This window comes from Poecilia reticulata, linkage group LG23, assembly GCF_000633615.1.
Source record: "Poecilia reticulata strain Guanapo linkage group LG23, Guppy_female_1.0+MT, whole genome shotgun sequence".
NCBI lineage: Eukaryota > Metazoa > Chordata > Actinopteri > Cyprinodontiformes > Poeciliidae > Poecilia > Poecilia reticulata.
Genome location: NC_024353.1, coordinates 7,786,545 through 7,805,795, shown reverse-complemented (window position 1 = coordinate 7,805,795; position 19,251 = coordinate 7,786,545). Strand labels below are relative to the sequence as shown.

Here is a 19,251-nt window from a genome sequence, read left to right as displayed (position 1 = left end):
GAAATTCAGTAAATCTCTTTATTTTTGGACTAAATTGTAGAAAATATGGTTATAAGAATTATTCAACATCTGCTTGTGAATAGAAGATAAAGAGCTGGCAGTATAAAGACACAATGCATGGCTATTGCACTCTTTTTTTGGACAATAGCTGCATAAGTTTGATCATCGTGACATGATATAATGCAATAACTTGGTTCTGCTATTAAATAAGACACATCGGTGCTATATAATAAAAACATCGGAGTGTCAAACTCCTGCTGGAAACCTCGTGAACACAAGAGCCAGAGAATAATAGACTACACGTCTACGTTGGCAGGAGGTATTAGAAATAACTTCGCAATATATAGACAAAATATATACAAAAATGATGTGTACAAAACATGTATAAATCTCTTACATACAAAAATATCTTAATATATTCCCCAAAAAAAGCGTCTGATATAGAATTTAATAGAATAAATCCGCAACCTGGAAGCATTTGAACTGAATTCAGCTTTGGAGAGGTTTACCAAAACGGCTCGGTGTGATTGGATTAGCATAGATGAGGAGCGGCGTTTTAAATAATGTTTTTGTTTTCTGGACAGCATGAATTCACGTTAGGGTCTTTTTTGTTTTATTTTGGGGTTTTCCCACTTTGTCTCCTTTTAATCCTGAGTCTTTAATCAGTCTTTAGGATTAAAGCAGCGCGCCTTGTTCTCCGGGACCATCCCAAGCGCCGGACAACAAAACTCAGACGAGTTGATCCAGAATTCTGTGAAAAAAACAAAACAAAACAATTAGATCAAACTTCAAGAAAAGTTTCTAAAAGTTGTAGAAAACAACTGCATCGTGTTACCTTGGAGATGCTCAGAACCAGTTGGTGAAGTCCAGCAGCTCCTGCTCCTCCGGACTCAGCGGGTCGTAGGAGCCTTCATCCGACGAGTAGGAGGACACGGGTGACCCGGCCATGGAGTTCATGTCCGCGGAGTAACCCTGCGACATGCCGGGCGACAGCACGCCGGCCTGGAAGGCGGCGCTCACCGCGTCGTGCTCGTCCAGCAGCTGCTGCAGGGCGCGGATGTACTCCACCGCGGAGCGCAGCGTCTCCACTTTGCTCATCTTCTTGTTGGCGGCGCCGTTGGGGACGTGCTCACGCAGCGTGGCGAAGCCGTTGTTCACCAGCTTCACCCGGTTGCGCTCGCGCTCGTTCCTGCGGGCCACCGCGTGCGGCTGCTGCTGCGGGAGCGTGTAGCCGAAGCCCGCGAAGTTCAGTCGCCGCTTGCAGCGCAGCAGCTCCGGCGAGGAGGAGCGCTGCCGCTTCGGCTGCTTGGACTTCCCGCTGCACTGACTGCTACTGCTGCAGCTGCTGCTGCTGGGGCTCAGCTGGATGCTCTGCGCCGAAAAGTAACACGCGGCGGGAACCAGCTGCTGCTGGCTGACGTTAATTTCCATTTTGGCTGTAATGTCCATCTCCGGAAAGTCACTTTTAAGTCTCGAGGCGGTGCGTCCCGCTCGTGCCGTTCACGTGTTTCGACCGCACTTGTTCCGGTGGGGGCAGTCCGCCTCTCAGCGCTGAAATGTGTCCTGGAAGACAGACTCCACTGCTTTTCAATGCGCTTGGATGAGAGCTGGCCACGCCTACTGGTCGCGTGGATACACCTTGGGCTCCTGCGCCGGGTACCGGTGCGCCGCGCGTCAGACGCGTGCCACTTGAAGCGCTAAACAAACAGAGCGCGGAGAGGAGGTGAGCGGAAGGAAACCTCTTTACAATAACAACAGTTTGTCCTGAATGTGAGACTTCTGTCGGTTTCTCAACAAGCTTGTAATGTTACGAACATTTGGAAGAAAGTAAAAAACTAACAGAAACTGAAATTAAGGTATTTCCGTTAACTGAAATAAATAAAAACGGTAATTAATTAGAACTAGTGCGTTTATAAAACTGACTAAAACATGCTTAAATCAAAGGTATAATGTCATTTGGTTTTTGTGTTTATTATTGGCTTTTGAATTGATGTGAAATTGATTTTTTTTCCTCGAACAAGCAGTTTACGTCAGTTGTCAACAAATTACGGCACTCTTGGCCACACTTACGCTGGCCAGCAAAATGGCGACGGTAAAAGTTGGGATGAAACACCAGAGTCTGTTGGTTGTTCAACAATAATTGAATACAATTTTTGAAAAATATTATCTTTTGTTGAATGTATATCAATAGAAAGTTGTGTGAAAGAAAAAAATCCACAAGCAAAACAGCCTTTTAGAAGAAAAGGTAAGCAGAATGACTCACCAAGAACCGAGTGCAATTAAAAACTTTATTTCTGTACCAAGAAGTTATTTTTTCTTGATCTTGCTTCCAAGTCTAGAACCTAAATTTTGGTGTAAATCATCAAAATTAACAGAAATAAATCCATCAGTTGGATCATTTATGTGTAATAAATCTATAAAACGTTTGGTTTTCAATTTTTTAATTGAATTGAGATTTTCTAGTTTATTACGATGCATCTGTTTAGCTCTGAAAGCAGGATGTGATAAACATCATGTGATCAGCCAATTAACGTAATTATTTATTGGGTGAAGAACTTTGAAACTAACTGGAAAGAGTCATCATGGATGGTCTGTTTACATGCAAATATGAAAAACTTCCAGTTGATTCACTGGATTTTACATAGTGCATAAAAATAACATTAGCATTATTAAAACACTTTAACACAACTAACTATTAAGATCTTAAAGGAATCCCATCAGATTTGCTTGTATCTTTATGAGATTTGATCTTGATTATAATAGTTTACAAGATAATAGCGAAACAAATTGTAAAACAGACAGTGACGTGTTACAGGTCAGTGTTTTTCACAGTGGGGCCACCAGAGGGCGCTGTGGGGACCTCAGGAAGTTGATGAGAAAAAAATGTAATCCCACACATTTTTTAATCTTAAACTTTTCATCATAATTTTTGTTTTCTGTTATTGAAATAATATATTTAAATGTTATTAGTGGTGCTCATTGTTTGATTGGCTGCCAGTAAAATGAATGGACTGACTACTTTGCTATGAATAAAATATCCGAGTAGTAAATTAAACTCAAACTTAAGTTTTCAGGTTGTTCTTGGAGGAACTTTTAATTTCTCTAGCGCCCCCTGCTGGTGGCCTTAAACAGCAACGTATTTTGCTTGTACTTCGGGCTGGCTTGGAAGATCAACGAGGGGATTTGTTTATCAAAACATGCCTCACCTATATGAGCTATAAGTTAGCTATATTGCTAGCCATTTAGCATTTTAGTTAGCATTAGCATTTTTAGCTCGTTTAACCTTTGAAATGGGTTTTTTTTTGTCGTAGAAAATGAAGGTTGTTGCTGTAGATACTAGTTTATCTCAGAGCAGCTGCTTCAGCACATCTTTTTATTTTCCCCGACGCGGCTCATTTGAGGCTCTATTGTGCGTCGGAGGCCAAATTTTCCACTGTGATTGGAGCGCATCATGATCGGTTGCACAAGCGGAACGCCGAGGCGCAAATCTGCGGGGAGGCGCAGAGAATCCAGAGCTTTGTGGCTGATTGGACACACCCGATGCGGTTGCAGCGCAGGCTGATTATTGTGGCTCTGAGATGCGGAGAAACAGGATAAAAAACGCGCGCAAATTCAGTTATATGCTACTACTTCTACTTCTTGTAAAATTGCGTTCATTTTCTGTTGGCAGTGGCATTCAGGTTCAATTGAGGCGACCCCCACTCCTGTGCGCCCCACCTATATACTTTCTTTTCTTCCCTCCTCCTCTTCCTCCCCTTTTGGCTCAGCAAGAGAGTTTAGAAAAAGAGGCGTGGGTTCTATTCAGCGTTCCCTTCCCCATCTCCATGCTTTCTGAAACCTATCCATGCCCCCTTGTCTGCCTGCTTCCAGGGTCCAATTAGCGCTTTGTGCGGACTTTGCGGGTCTTCCAGAGGCTGAGAGGGCGCGCTTCACTTGGAGGGGCTTTCCAGTCAAAGCTGAGTGTAATAATTATTATGACATCTGGGCGCCCGGGTTCCCGTTTCACCACTTTACGTGATTTTACGCTTTTGTGTGATGCGTTCACTATCCCGGAGGATAATACAAACAAAACAGAAAAATCATATAAGCACTAAAACTAAATTGTGAGGGATGAAGGGATCACCCTCCCATTTGTTTCTCATCAAAAGCATTTTTTTTAACCCTTAAGGAAACCTGACGAGCCAGTATATATTATATTTTACAATATTTTTAATGACCTAATTATAAGCTCGACTCATTTTCACTGTTTTATTCGTGCTTTTGTATATATAAAATGAAAATGCAAATACAAGTTGACGGTTTAGGCAACAACTTGCTCGAAAACGTTGTTTTCTCCTGTCCAGGTTAAGTTGTAATGAAACATCGCCCTCTAGCGGACATCGGTATTTGCACTCCGGTCAAAAATGTACATACACGAGTCATTATGGACTTTTAAAGATGCCAATGAACATTTTATTCTCTTTAATAGGGTTGGGTTGCCATGCAGAACCTAAATATGACATAGAGACTAGATAGACAGATGGATGGATAGATAGAGTAAAAACAATACAGACCAAAATAAAATAGTAAAGTGTATTGCGTTTTGGTGCGTTTGCATCTTGTGACCACTAGATGTCATCATTTCAACTTAATAAATATTTAGATGTTAATCTGTCTGTTTGCAACGGTGCACCGTAAAGCGTATTAAAATATGTTTTTTAAAATAAAACGCTCTGATATTTTTCTAATTAATTTTATCCCCAGTTATGTAAATAAATAAAAAAAGGGAAATGTTTTGTTTTTATGAGAACATTTCTCATTTTTGAATAGTTTCTGAGCACCTGTCGATCCGCGAATATGATTTTATGTCTTTTTCGAGCTTCCGTTGGTTGGAGGTCACGTGGTTTTGTTTACCAGGAAGCAGAGCGACCGTTAGACTAGTTGGCAGCCGATTTAGCCCAAGAACAAGTTACGTTTTCCACATGTTAGCTTAGCGGATTTTAATCCAGTAGCGATGCGATCGTTAAACTTTGTGCACCGGGTCAGTTTGGACTTTACAGGAACTATGTTTCCTCACGCCATCTGTTTGGGAGACGCAGACAACGACTCGGTAACAAACCTCTATATTTAACCAGTGTGATGGTTGACCCAGTATTCCTAACGTTAGACGTCAAACGGAAGATAATTTCTTTTTCTACTATTATTATTATTGTTCTATGTCTGTTTTACAGCTTATAAATAAACACCGATAAGTAAAGTTCACCTTGGTGCAGTATGTGGGCTGGACGATTCATTAGTTTAAAAATAGTCCAATATTTTAGTGCATCATATTTTAATTTGAATCTTTCTTGTGAATTGTATATTAGATTTACATTTGAAATCAAATATATGATTTTTAGACGACTATATTTGGACGTAAACGATGGTAAATGAGCTATTTTGTAAATTAAAAATTCTTTAACATTTTTATTTTAATTTATTTTGAGGTCGTATTGGAATGACGGCGTATTAGGGCAATTGTAGCTAGAAACAGAATACATTTCCTTTTTTTTTTAATCAGATATTTTCTAGAAAAAAAAACATTGACATTTCTGAGTTTGAAAAAGTCGATGTTTGCTAGAAAAAATTCAGAAATTTTGAGATTAACCTCAGAATTTTTTCTAGAAACAAACATGAAAATTTCTGAGTGTCAAACATCAAAAAGTTTTGACTTGCGCTCAGAAATATATGAGTTTTTTTTGTCAGAAATGTACTTCTTTTTTTTCTTAATCTACAATGGCCTTACAGGGGTGTCAAACTCCAGTCCTGAAGGGCCGCTGTCCTGCAGTTTTTAGATGTGCCACAGGTACAAAACACCTGAATCAAATGGCTTAATTACCTCCTCAGTTCTCCAGAGCCTTGCTAATGACTTAATTATTCTATTCAGGTGTGGTGCAGCAGAGGCACTTCTAAAAGTTGCAGGACACCGGCCCTCGAGGACTGGAGTTTGACACCCCTGCCTTAATATGTCATCATATATTTGTTTAATATTGAATATATCTAGTACCAGGCATATTTATTAGCCTACATGCACAAAATCAGATAATTAAATGTAACTTATTCACATTTCCATCAACATTTTTCAACTGAAGTAAATATCACAGCTTAAGTTATAAATAAATGAATTAAAGCTTTGTGTTTGTGACTCTGCAGCTGAATGAACTAATTGTTGGAGACACAAGTGGAAAGCTGCTCGTTTACAAGAATGACGAATCCAAGCCCTGGGTCACGAGAACCTGTGTGGGAATGGTTGGTATGGAACAAGAAAACCACAAAACAAAATGTGACTTCTGGCCTGTTTTGACTTGTTTTGCTTTTCCAGCTGACCTGCGTCGCAGTCGGAGACGTCTGCAACAAGGGAAAGGTGAGCAGATTGAAATCAGAAGCAGCTGGAACCTGAACGATCCACTCAGCTTCCTGGATGTTTTCCAGAATCTCGTGGTTGCTGTGGGAGCAGAAGGATGGTTCCACCTCTTCGACCTGACGGCGGCCAGCGCCAGCAAATCCGACTCCTCCAGCCAGCATGAGTTCCTGTGTTCAGACGACCAGAGACCCTTCTTCACCCAACACATCCCGGCCAACACCAAAGTCATCCTCATCAGTGATATCGGTACGACCTTTGCTTCCATTTACCTGCTCAGTGCAACGCGTATTCCCTGCAAACTGCGGTGATCTCCATGTGTGCAGACGGAGATGGGCGCTGCGAGCTGGTGGTGGGATACACAGACCGGGTGGTCCGAGCTTTCCGCTGGGAGGAACCGTCCGACAGTTCGGACGGGGGATCCGGTCAGCTGGTTCTCCTGAAGAAGTGGCTACTGGAGGGACAGGTCTCAAGCTTTTAAATATTATTTATGCTGCAGAAGTATCCATACTTACAAAATTTAGTCAGGCAGTTCTCGTCCATGAAGCTTGCAATCCTCAAATCAGTAAAAGTTAGCATTTAAATTCATGAAATATCAAAGGCAGGTATACTCAATATACTTTTCGAGTCCTCGGGTTTAAAGCTGCAGTATGTAACTTGTATAAAAATATGTTTTTTTTGCATATTTGTTGAAATTGCCACCATGTTGTGATAGTATGCTATGAGACAGAGAATCTGTGAAAAGGTAAAGAATGGAAGGAAATTTTGACAGCTAAAATTAAGTATTGTTTTGGTTTTTATTCATACTATTTGCTTTCAGTATCTTTGCCAATTTTATAATTGTATAATTATTTTTTACTAAACTTCATTTTATTTTCTGTTTAATCATTTATCTACCTGTGATGTTGTGTTTGTTGTGAGGCACTTATTCAGCTGAGGCTGTTGTAAATGTGCTATATCAATAAACTTTGATTTGACTTGAAAAAATTAATCAGAGCCTGGAGGCGGGTTTTAGCGCTGACAATCACAATCTCATGTGGCGCTGCTAATCTGTCCCTCCCCTTCCACTTTCCTCTCTTAGGAACCATTTTTCTTTTTTTTATTTTTTTGCTTGTAAACTTTTCACCCCACTGTGTGGTTTCTGTTGTTGAATAAGTTTTAACGTGTTCTGATGTTCGCTCTGCAGGTGGACAGCCTGTCGGTCAACCCGGGTCCCGAGGGTTTGCCGGAGCTCATGGTGTCCCAGCCGGGCTGCGGTTACGCCATCCTGCTCTGCACCTGGACCCAGCAGGACTCCACCGAGTCTGAGGACGACGCCCCTGCCACGCCGGGCAGGTAAACCTCGTCAGACCCAGAACACGAGCTCAGCTGCTGGACGATCAGCTGCGTGTCTGTTCACAGTGACGGGCCGTCCAGAGATGTAGTTCTCCACCTGACCAGCGGGCGGATTCACAACAAGAACGTTTCTACTCACCTCATCGGCAGCATAAGCAAAGGTCATTAAATTATTTAACAACCCACTAGTTTTAGTACTTTTTCTCTTTGAATCCAGGTTACAACAAATTATTTAAACTTTTTAAAAATTATTTTCTAACTTTGTCATTGCTGGATCATGTCTTAGTCAAAGTTCACCTCTTCCTTTGAGTTCAGCTTGTAAAAACTTATAAAAATGGGAAATCATGTCCTATTAATACAAAATAAATATTTGGAAATGCTGATAACAGACAATCAAACTATTTGTTTCTGCTTTGTACTTTGTTTCCCACAAAAAAAAACATAAGGAAAAACTCTAAATATTGATTTAATTTGATTTAAATTATGTTGTTTTTTATTTTCCAGGTTCAAAAGAGGAATCCTCAAAACGTGGCCTGTTTGCACTTTGTACTCTAGATGGTGAGAGACGGATTTTTGTCTCTTTTTATCATTATTTTTGACAAAACCAGCTTCTTTTTAGAAGATAGAGCACCAATAAAGCAATATAAGGTATTAAATATGCCATTAACTAATCAGTGTAATGCAGGAATCTACTGTACTTTAGATTCATCCAAAGTACAGTAGCAGGCCTCAGCACAGCTTGGTGAAATGCTGATGAGGGAATTCAAGTATTATGTCCACGTGGATTTGAGCAAAGCTAATTAAAGGCACATTTTGAGTAATTTCTTGTCTTTAAAGAATGTTAAATCTTACTGTTTTTGTCCTCAGGAACCCTGAAGCTGATGGACAGCTCACAGCAGCTCTTGTGGTCATTTCAGGTCGATCATCAGCTCTTCGCTCTGCAGAAACTCGACGTCACTGTGAGTCTGTGCTTGGTCTCATTTCACCGGTTGTTTAAATAAACCTATTATGAGTTCTGTCATCAGTTGGAGGTTCATGTCTCTGGGTGAAAACCTGTTTGTTTGGGTGTTTAATTGCAGGGAGACGGCAGAGAGGAGGTGGTGGCCTGCGCCTGGGACGGTCAGACCTACATTATCGACCACAACAGGACTGTGGTGCGCTTCCAGTTTGACGAGAACGTCAACGCCTTCTGTGCAGGTAACTCAACAACTTCATAATTCAGATTCATTTTATTCAAATTCGATTCAAAAATACTTTAATTCCAAAGGGAAATTAAATAAGTTAATTTTTTAATTGAGATTTAAGGAAAAAAAAATCCTGAATTTACTTTACTTTTAGAAAAAGTGGTGGCTGTTCTGAATATAAGGAAATGAGAGACTGCTCTGTTTATACCGAGACGTTTGCTCAGTATTTTACAGCAATAAGTCAACAGCCAACTGTCAACAGTTTATATAGAACACCAGCGCTCATCTTGGTTCTGGTCCAGAAAGAAGAAACAAACAGAAAAGAACCAGCTTGGGTTTATTTGCAAAAGGCTTCCATCTGTCCTCTCTAACCTCGTCTGGTTTAGATCCCGTTAATCTCTCTCATCAATAAAACTCTTCTGATTGGGGTGCAAAAATAAATATGATAAAGGTGCTCTGCAGCTTCTGAGTTTGTTAGTAATCAGCTCCTAAATGAAAAATCAGATGTGCTAATTTAGTTTTTCTCTGCCCTTTTTTAAAATAAAAGTTAAACAGAGAAGATTAACTCAAATATTTGGAAGCATTTGGATTTAAAAGTGATTAAAACAAGCTTTAAAATATGTTTTGGTTGCCCTCTGTCACATTTTGTAACCTGGTTCATAGGCCAGGTGTAGAGCTAAACCTTCACCACTAGATGGCAGTGTTAATCCGTGAGAAATTTACTTTGATTTATTGTAGGTTTATTTCTTTGCTGAAATAGAGATCAGTCTTCCTCTACACTTGACTCCTGACACTGCTGCGAAGGTTTTCACAAGCTTGACGTATTGTTTTAAGAACCTAACTCTGTTTTAAACTTCATCCCTGCCCTTTCTAGTTCTCTTATTGACCTGAACAGCTGGACTTATACTAAATAACATAAGCGGACAGTGTTTAGTGAATAGCGTTATTCTACTGTCCAAGCTTAACGGTGTTGCTAGCCGAGTTAGCCCATAGTGCGATTCTGAACTCTGCATTTTGAAATCGTTAATCTCTGAAAACATGCTACTTTTAGCATGTTGCTACCAGTAGCAAACGTTATTGTGTTACGCATACAATACGCACACAATAACTAATATGTTTATAATGGCTACTAACAGCATCATAGCTAACAGTAGCTAACGTTTCAACACGTGACGTCACGCTCTTCAGATATCTGCCCACTCCGCCATGATGGACGTCCAAACAACCGAGGCGCTCCTTTAAAGCCTGTCCAAAAACAGGCAGCCGGTAGCCTAAAATTGCTTCTATTTAGTTGATTTCACTCTAAAAATTGTCATAGGATGCTGCGCGGTCGGCTGTATGAACAGACAAGGATAGAAACCAAACTTGTCATTTTATTTTATAACTTTTAATGAGGAAAGATATGGCGGCGATGGATAGCAGCTGTCAATCATTATTATTGACAGCCCTCGGTGTAACCGCGGATTTGCAGCGAAGGTAAGAAGATTAACGTTCATTTACTTTGTAAGTGTGTATAATTATAAATATTACATTAAGAAGAAGGTATGCGTCTAACCGTTAGTAACCATGGAGACAATGGCGCTCCGTCGTGTAGCCTAGCATGTATGGAAACAAACTAGTTAGCATCTCGTCTTTTGTACGTTTTTAATGCTGCTCCGTTTTAAGGAAAACGGCGTTTATAACATGGTGATATAAATCATGTGGTGTGAATTCAGTGAAAGTCGGAGATTTGGTCAATACATCAGGACGGAGGAAGTACGGGGTCGGTTTCTAAGCTAGCTGTTTCCAACTTTTGTAAATATCGCCGTCTATGAGCCCCAACCGGGTGTTCACAGACAAATTAGCTTGACTCAAACAAGTAGGAAACATGAATAAACTTTGTAAAGCTATTTTAAATCGCTCTGTCCATCATGGCGCCTCGAAAGTGACGTAGTGTATGCCTGGTCCGTAAGGGGTATTGTTGCAAAGTCAATTACACAACACAAGTGACTTTCCACAGTCTCTAATTTAAGTTGGAAAATAAATTGAACTTGAAACCATTTTAATATCTCGGAATATTTGTAAAGGAGTTTGTATGATTGCATTCAATTGACTGTTTTGGTTATCTTTGTTTTGGTTATAAAATGATTGAAATAAGCAGCATTGTGCTTAACCAGAGATTCAAAATGTGGAGCTTTGGGGGGTTGAAAGTCTTTCACTATTTGCTATACTGTACTGTCATTAGCTTAAATGCCAACATTAGCTAATATGCTAATTTGAGCTTACTACAGAACAGAACTGCCTGCCTTTGATGCTAACAGTGAGCAAAAAATAAACATAAAATAATATATTCAAGTTTGCACATCAGGGCTGCACAGTGGTGCAGTTGGTAGAGCTGTTGCCTTGCAGCAAGAAGGTTCTGGGTTCGATTCCCGGCGGTGTTTCTGCATGGAGTTTGCATGTTCTCCCTGTGCATGCGTGGGTTTTCTCCGGGTACTCTGGTTTCCTCCCACAGTCCAAAAACGTGACTGTCAGGTTAATTGGCCTCTCCAAATTGCCCCTAAGTGTGAGTGTGTGTGTGTGCATGATTGTTTGTCCTGTGTGTTTCTGTGTTGCCCTGTGACAGACTGGCGACCTGACCAGGGTGACCCCGCCTCTCGCCCGGAACGTTAGCTGGAGATAGGAACTCGATAGGAACTGGAGATGGATGGATAGATGAAGTTTGCACATTATTATTAGTACGTTATTATTAGTTTACTATTTCAACTAAGCTAACTGCAGTTTATATGCTATAATTAACTAAAATGTTAACATTAGCTGTTATGCTTCTGTTTACTTTCGCCTTTTAGATGTTATGAACTACTTTGTTTTCGTTTATTACAGAAAATCCCTCCAAAACACTGAATGTTCTGAATGTAACCTGACCAGATGGTTATTTTTACAAAGTTTTTAGGTTCAAAATGTGGATTTAAATCTGTGATTTCAGGTCAGTTCACATGCAAGGAGGGTAAAAACAGCCCCTGTCTGGTATACGTGAGTTTTAACCAGAAAATCTACATCTACTGGAAAGTGGAGCTTGAGCGGATGGAGTCCACCAACCTGCTGCGAGTGCTTGAGGAGAAGCCTGAGTTTAAAAGCCAGCTGAAGGCTCTGGGAGTTGGTGAGTACAAAAACAACTCGGAGGTGGTCTCCAGGAAGCAAATTCAGCTCCGACCAGAACATCGTTCATTAAATTCAGCCAACATTGCCTCAGTTGGAGACTTTATTTGAACAGGAGACAAACTGTGACTGTTTGCAGCCAACAAACATTCAGTCCTGATCTGGCACTCAGACTCTGACCTGAATGGTAATGAGGATGGAGGAGAGGAAATCCTGGTTCTCTGCTAGGTTTACTGCCCACTTCTCACAGTTTCAGAAATGTGTTTATTTGCTTATGAGGAGAGTGACAAAGCAGGACTGGCACTTCTACCTAATCTGTGAAATTCAAAGATCCAACCAGAACATTCTTAATCAAACCAGCTGCACTCACACAACCTTTAAGAAGTCAGTAGCAGATTATAAGTGTTTAATTAAAGTCTCAAACTCTGGCTTTAAGCCACGGGTTGTGACTCATCGTACATGAGATTTATGTTTTTTATTTTTTTGTAAAGATTGGAAGAGAACAAATTCAAGTGAAGAGCAACATGACGATAAACACAAAAATAAATCATATTAACATGTCAACCAGTAGCTGTCAGGATAGCTAATTGTTGTTGTTTTTGGTGCCTAATAATGGCGATATTAAACAGAACCGCATTAAAACCCGACTCCGTTAAGAGTTTCACTCTTCTGTTCTGGGTGGCGCACTCCGCCATCTTTGTTTCTGTTCGGCTTCGCTTAAGGAGGAGCAGCGGCGCCCTCTCCTGGATGGTGGGCAAACTACAACACTAAAATAAAGCCTAAACGGACATTATTAGTTAATCGATATTGTATTTATATGTAATTTATACATTGAAGAATGCAGATTAAGCCTCTCATTTACATTTGATGCTTAAGTATTATATCTATAAACACAAGAAAACGTGAATAAGCATAAAGAAAACCCAGAACAAAATCTAAATCAAGTTCAACATTTTTTTAGCCATAAAATGGCGAAGGACTTCGCTCCAGTCAGGCACTTTGATGTCAAAAGTAAAGAAAACTGCATAAATTAGATTTGAATGTATTTGTTTGTATATGGGAAAGTCTTATTGTAAATTGGCTTAAGCGTTTATAGCGTAAGCTAATTGATAGTGTCTGCCCTTTGTGGACATTTTGATGAATGTTTATGTTGTATCTAATAGAGAGGTATTTTTTAAGTTGCTGCAGGTTGTTGAAATATTGGGTGCAGATAATCGGTACTCAAAAACTCAAAACTGGTTGTATTTCCAGTCTGTTAATTTGCCATAACAAACTTCCAGATCGCAGTAACAACACTCTTCAATAGACTCTTTGTATTCAAGCCATCTATGACAAACTCTTAATATATCAGGATTGAAAGTATAAAAAAGAATTAAAAAGTAAAATCCGAGGATTGTTTTTCCCATTTTCCAGTGTTAATGTGAAGCTAAGCTAAGCAGATGCTGCTTCTGCTGCTGGCGTTTTATTTAACAGCTAATAAGAGTCTTTCATAAAACCCTCATATTGACTGACAGAGGAGGTCAGGAGGGAAATTTATCCCGTCCAAATACGGACAAATCTGCAGCTTGGCCATCAACTCTGCAGCTTTTCCCCTCTTCTTGCTCCTCTGTATTAATCACAAACGCATTGTTTGTCAGCATTTGGTTAATTATTATTCTGAATCCTCCATGGTTGTTTATTTCCTGTTAATTTCTTTTGTTAATTATCTGTCATGGTGAAACATTAGTCTCGCTGCTGTCGCAGTGATTTTCACTCGGCAAGATTCAATTTAAATTACAAATTAGATCGTTTTTTTACACATCATGTCAAAGTTGAGACAAACTTTTCCAGGAACAGAAGAAAAATGGTGACAGATTTCATTTAAAGAAGAGATGCAGTCTATATTTGGGATTTTTTTAAATGATCATATACCAAATGGCTGCCATAAGGATAAAAATGGGAAGAATAAACTAGAAGTCTGACAGAAACGTCACACAGCGACCCTCAGCCTCTCCCCTGCTGTCCTTTTTATTTTAATACGTGCCCTCAGGCCAAACGTTGATTATTAAGAGCCTTTCGGATTTCTGTCGCAACTGCAAAAGGTTTCTAAATAAAGCCAGCTGCTCCTACGTTTTTAATTTGTGATGAAGGACTTCAGTCTGTTTGTTTCAACTCGAGCGAATAACTTGGCTCATTCCTGAAGAGTTGTGATGTGAGAAGGTAAGCAGGCTTTTTTTTTTCACCTGAAATCAACAACAGGGAAGTTTTCAGTAAAGTTTGTCTGTGAATCAACAGAAGTGAGACAGATGTTGCTAATTATTACACAGGTTAAACTAAACCTCCTTTTTCACCAGATATACAACTATTAAAAAATTGTACAGAACAAAATAAATTTAAATTGCTTGATTTGAACAGCTTGAAGATGGCAGATACTAATTATATTTTTTAAAAATCCTATAAATCATACAAACATGCTTAGGGATATCATGAATAATTAACAGTTCACAGTGGATAAGCTGGTTATTGAAGACAGTTGATCTCGGCAGCGACTGTCTATTTTATTGCTATACCAGCTCCCATTTGCATGTTTATGGTACAAAATCTGGACTTGTCCTCATTTAAGAAGCCTGATAAATTAAATCTAAATAAATAATGAGGGTATGTAAATATGTAAAGAGTATATTATCCAAAGTTCAAGCTCTAGTGCTTAAAAGAAACACCCAACCATTTTTTGGCAGTAAAATGACGTTTCTTGATGTCTGGAAAATGAGGCGTTTCAAAAAAAACCTCCAAAATGTAACTGACAAAGCAGACACTGCCCCAACCCGTTACCTAGCAACCCCAGCAGAGTTCCACCCATCACCTAGCAACCCAGGTGGAGCTCCAGCACTTTTGGTCTGCTAGAAAAGACAAGTGTTTTATTGTTTACTTACCACTTGGTGCATTTTTTTTGGTTGTGCAGAAGGCTCCACTTCTGCTTTTCAGAGCTGTACAGTTGTATAATTGCGCAGCTGTTTTCAAGTACTAGAGACAAGAGAACCTAAAATCTCATTATCTAAGAATTATTTTGTGCAAAAAAATCTAATTAACTTGTTTTGTGTGGCCCACAGATGTAACTTAACCTGCTCAAATTAGCATAATAAGTCACCTTTAACATGCATTAATGCACACAATGGAAACCGTCATGGCATTACAGCAGAAGGTCAGAGGTTTAGGATAGAAAAGGAAACTTTATAGCAACACTTATTGTTACTTTTTCAGACATATTGCTACACAATTTGACTTAAAAATAACTTCCAGAGTGAACAAGTGTAAAACGTTTCATTATACAATGGTATGTGTCTCTGCATACCATTGTATACAAGTTATATAAATTACTCTCCATTCTTTCATCATCCATCCATCACTGCTGCACAATAATAATATCTGAAATTAAAAAACTTTTTGACCTGCTGGTATGCTCTGTATATTTAGTTTCATTTTATTTATTCATAAATGTAATTCTGCCTTGTTTCTTTTTGCTCCACTGCATCCGGGAGGACGCCTTCAAAAGTCTTTGAACTTGATTGAATTCCCGTCTCGTGTAACCAGCCTTTGTTTGTGTTCATATTAATGTGTGAGCAGTTCTTCCTTTTTAGCTCGTTAAAGGTCACAGTGCTGTCAGTGATCAGACCTCTGCTGTCAACGCCCAAACGTAAACCTCATTATAAAAGAAATGGATGAAATCACATGCAATATTCTTAGTGCTAAGCAACGCTGTGAGGTTACATTAAGGTTGGATTTAGAGCTGAACTTCATCAAGGCTTTAACACGACCAAAGCAGCTTATGTTTGAAGGATGGTTTAGATTTTAGTCAGATGGAGAATAAGACTGTTGGAGGAACAAATTGTTCTCTATGATGATTTATTTATAAAAAATATCCTGATTTAATAGATAAGGATGTTCAAAGTCCATCTATCTTATCTAATTAGTTTTAGTGCTTCCATATCTTTTGCTTAATTTGAATACCAGAAAAAGATGATCTGAATTCAATACAAAGTTTAAATGACTGTTTTTATTATTAGAAGGAAAAGGCCCTGTGTAGAAATACAAATTTTCTCTGTAATAAATCATGAATTATCTGTGATTGACCTTATTAAATAGGTCCAGTTTCACTAACAGAAATAAATTATCTACATAGGATCTGTCTAACACGAAGTAGGCATTAAAGCTGCAGTATGCAACTTTTAAAAACTTTTTTTTTTTACATATTTGGTAAAACTGTCACTATGTCGTAAAATTATAGCATGCAAATCATCTGTGAAGAAATCTTCTGCCTCATTCCTACAGCCATCTGCACAGCTCCCAGTCAGAAACAACCAATCAGAGCCAGGGGGAGGGTCTTGGCACTGTCAATCACATGTTCGCTTCAGTTGTTCACTTATTTGTGTTTTTCTATCATAAAGAACACAAAGTTTCACAGTTGTGGTTGGAAGATGAGAAAATGTGGAAGAGTTAATAGGATATGGAAACTTTTTCTCTGTCCGGTGTCATCAGTAATTGCCACATTGTTCTTTTTGTCTCCACAGACGCTGAAGATCCGGCTGCAGTGAGAGATCTGGTGGCGAATATTCTGTACCAGGACGCTCAGACGTAGCGCAGCGACAGATTTCCACCACGCAGCCTCCTTCTCTGCTTTCTACAACGGCGTATTAAAGCCACAGTGAACAGGAAAAAAGGAGTGAATTTCTACCCAAAAACTAAAAATAATTTTATTAATCTGAAAAATGTGCACGTTTTTTTTCTTGGAAATGTTTGCAACTAATCTTGACATTTTTGGATGAAAATTTACTTATTTTTATTATATATATATATAAGTTTCACAGTATCAAAAGTTGAACATTTGCTTGAGAAAAACTCACATTTTGAGATTAATCTAAAATTTCTTTAGGAAAAATCTTGGAAATTTCTGAGTTTCAAAAGTCAAAAGTTTTTTTCTTGAAAGTTTCTAAGACTTTTGAAACTCAAAAATTTATTTCCTTGTTCTTTCTAGAAAATGTCTTAGAATAATCTCAATATTTGAGTTTTTCTAGAAATTCTTTAACTTTTAAACCCAAAAAATTCCTGGTTCTTTTTTTATTTATTTTCTCAGCTAAAACTTAAAATTTCAACAACAAAAAAATTCTGGTTAATTTTCAACTCTTCAAACTTTTTTTTTCTTTAAAATTTCTGAGATTAATTAAATATTTCAGTTTTCTGGCAGCGATTTCCTCCTTTTTTTCCATCTACAATAGCATCAACATGTATTTCTAGCATCTCTCCCTAATGTAAATACTGTAATAAAGACCGTCCCCCAGCTGCTGTTGTTCCTGTGCTACCTGTCATTGGTATTCTGTCTGCTCAGGTTAGCGCCTAACAAAACGAGGGGAGGATGAAAGCGCGAGGCATTGCAGGGGAAACGCTTTGCTGTTTTCACCGCCTCTGTGTTGCTGTCAAATAACCACTGACAAGCCGCTGAAAAAGAAATCCCCTCTTCCTTTATCTAGTGAGTTCTCTTAAATTTATAAAGCTCTACTGATGTTACGTAACAGAGTTTGTTACATAATGAAACGGGCAGGAAAGACGGCAGTGTTGTCTCAGCGGCGAGCAGCAATCTCCTCGGAGGGTGTGACGATTGGAAAGGCTGGGGGAATCACCCACTGTTCCTCTGGGGAGGATCCAGTGACCACCCATGTTTGGCTGCCTGTGTCTTATGAAAAATAAATGAGACGTGTTTGTGTTTGACTGGGGGAAGCTCAGGTGTCCTGGGAGGCCGCTGCCTCTCATCTGCCCTTTAGAGACTTGCTCAATCCAACACCAAGAGTTTCCCTGATCAGCTCAGTTGTTCTGCAATCTTTGCTTTGTATGAAGTCGCTGCAAACTGTTTTAGTTTCTTAGTCACATTTGATTTTTGGACATCCTGGATGCTGCAATCTTTCTTTGTGCTGCATAAAAAATTCATCTGCAGACACACAATCTTGTGCAACTTGTAATTGAATTTCACAAAAATGCATGCGTCAAATTTCATTTCCATAATTTCTCATTATCTTGAGATAAGTTTTCTTGAAATAATTGTTTATTATTCCATATCTTTAAACAGCTTGCTGTATTTGAATTAATTTATTGTGTTGAATTATTAGTTCGACATTCATAATTGTTCAGCTATTTAATAATAATGAAACTTGTTTTATATTATTATTGGCTTCATTTTTGCTTGCTTTATCCTGTTGGATTGTTTAATATTTCCAATTTTTGTCACTATGACAATTCAATTCCTGCATCATTAAATACGGCAGAGAAATATTTTATCAGACAAATGTATCATTAGTTGGGTAAATTTGTGCAGTTAAAATGAAGAACAAGTGGGTTGCATTTTTATTTCTTGAAGCTTTAAGATAATAAAAAACGTTTGCATCCCTAAAAGGAAATGCATCATAACAAAATGATTGACCCCTATTATAGATAAGTGGATTTTATAATAACATTTGCAGTTATATCAGAACACATCTTTGTTCGGCTGCAGCTTGTCCTTATAAGTGCTGAGCATTTCGATTCTGTGAGCTCATTGAGGCTCATTTATGACCTTTAATGGTCAAGCAGAACCAGGCTGCTGTTTTTAATATGTAAACTGTCTGATGTACATGGCTTCCTGAGCATGATCTCCCAGAGAAAATGTCAGCTTAGTATGCAGAATCCTCTGTGACTTCGACCTTTGCTCCAGGATTTTCCCCAGACATAAATTTTGTACATGAAACATGTCTGAAACATCTGACCCTGTGACCTGGCTGCGCCAGGCCGCTGGCCTTGTCGTTTTAACTGACCTCTTGGGTGCATGACTGCAACTGTGAAGCAGTTTTACCCACATTATTCTTAACAAAATAGCAGTTTTGTCCTTTTTAACGGCAAAATTTGGAAGTTTGACTAAAAATATCTGTGCAGCGTCTGGTTTATGTACTTCTTTGTTTGTGTAAGGTTACATTTTTATGGTAGTTTTTATTTCCTGAATGAAGACGGGTGATTTGAAAAGGTAAGATTCAGCTGCTTTATGAGTTTTATTTTAGCTAATGCAGAGATTCTTACCATCTTTCTTGGACGCCATGTTGTTTTTAATTGTCTGGCTTATAAAAACGTTTTAAACTCTAGCTTTAAAAGGGTTACGTGTTTGTCTCGGCCACAAACCCGTTCTGTTAAAAGCCTTGTAAATTCACCTTGGCTCAT

The 19,251-nt window shown here is 38.9% G+C and overlaps 2 protein-coding genes across 2 annotated transcripts; one reads left to right on the top strand and one right to left on the bottom strand.

The window, feature by feature from the left end:
- Positions 1–6,482, bottom strand: ascl1a (achaete-scute family bHLH transcription factor 1a). The gene is made up of 3 exons (XM_008400915.2): positions 6,415–6,482; positions 836–1,697; positions 1–751 (listed from the first exon to the last, which is right to left on the bottom strand). Exon 2 carries the CDS (start codon positions 1,447–1,449, stop codon positions 847–849), a length of 603 nt encoding a protein of 200 aa, XP_008399137.1. The 5' UTR covers positions 1,450–1,697; positions 6,415–6,482; the 3' UTR covers positions 1–751; positions 836–846.
- itfg2 (integrin alpha FG-GAP repeat containing 2) lies at positions 4,853–16,776 on the top strand. Its single transcript, XM_008400913.2, has 12 exons — positions 4,853–5,089; positions 6,172–6,267; positions 6,341–6,382; positions 6,451–6,628; positions 6,706–6,845; positions 7,566–7,714; positions 7,781–7,875; positions 8,219–8,272; positions 8,582–8,673; positions 8,794–8,911; positions 11,864–12,037; positions 16,584–16,776. Exons 1-12 carry the CDS (start codon positions 4,994–4,996, stop codon positions 16,649–16,651), a joined length of 1,302 nt encoding a protein of 433 aa, XP_008399135.1. The 5' UTR covers positions 4,853–4,993; the 3' UTR covers positions 16,652–16,776.
- The last annotated feature ends 2,475 nt before the right edge of the window (positions 16,777–19,251 follow it).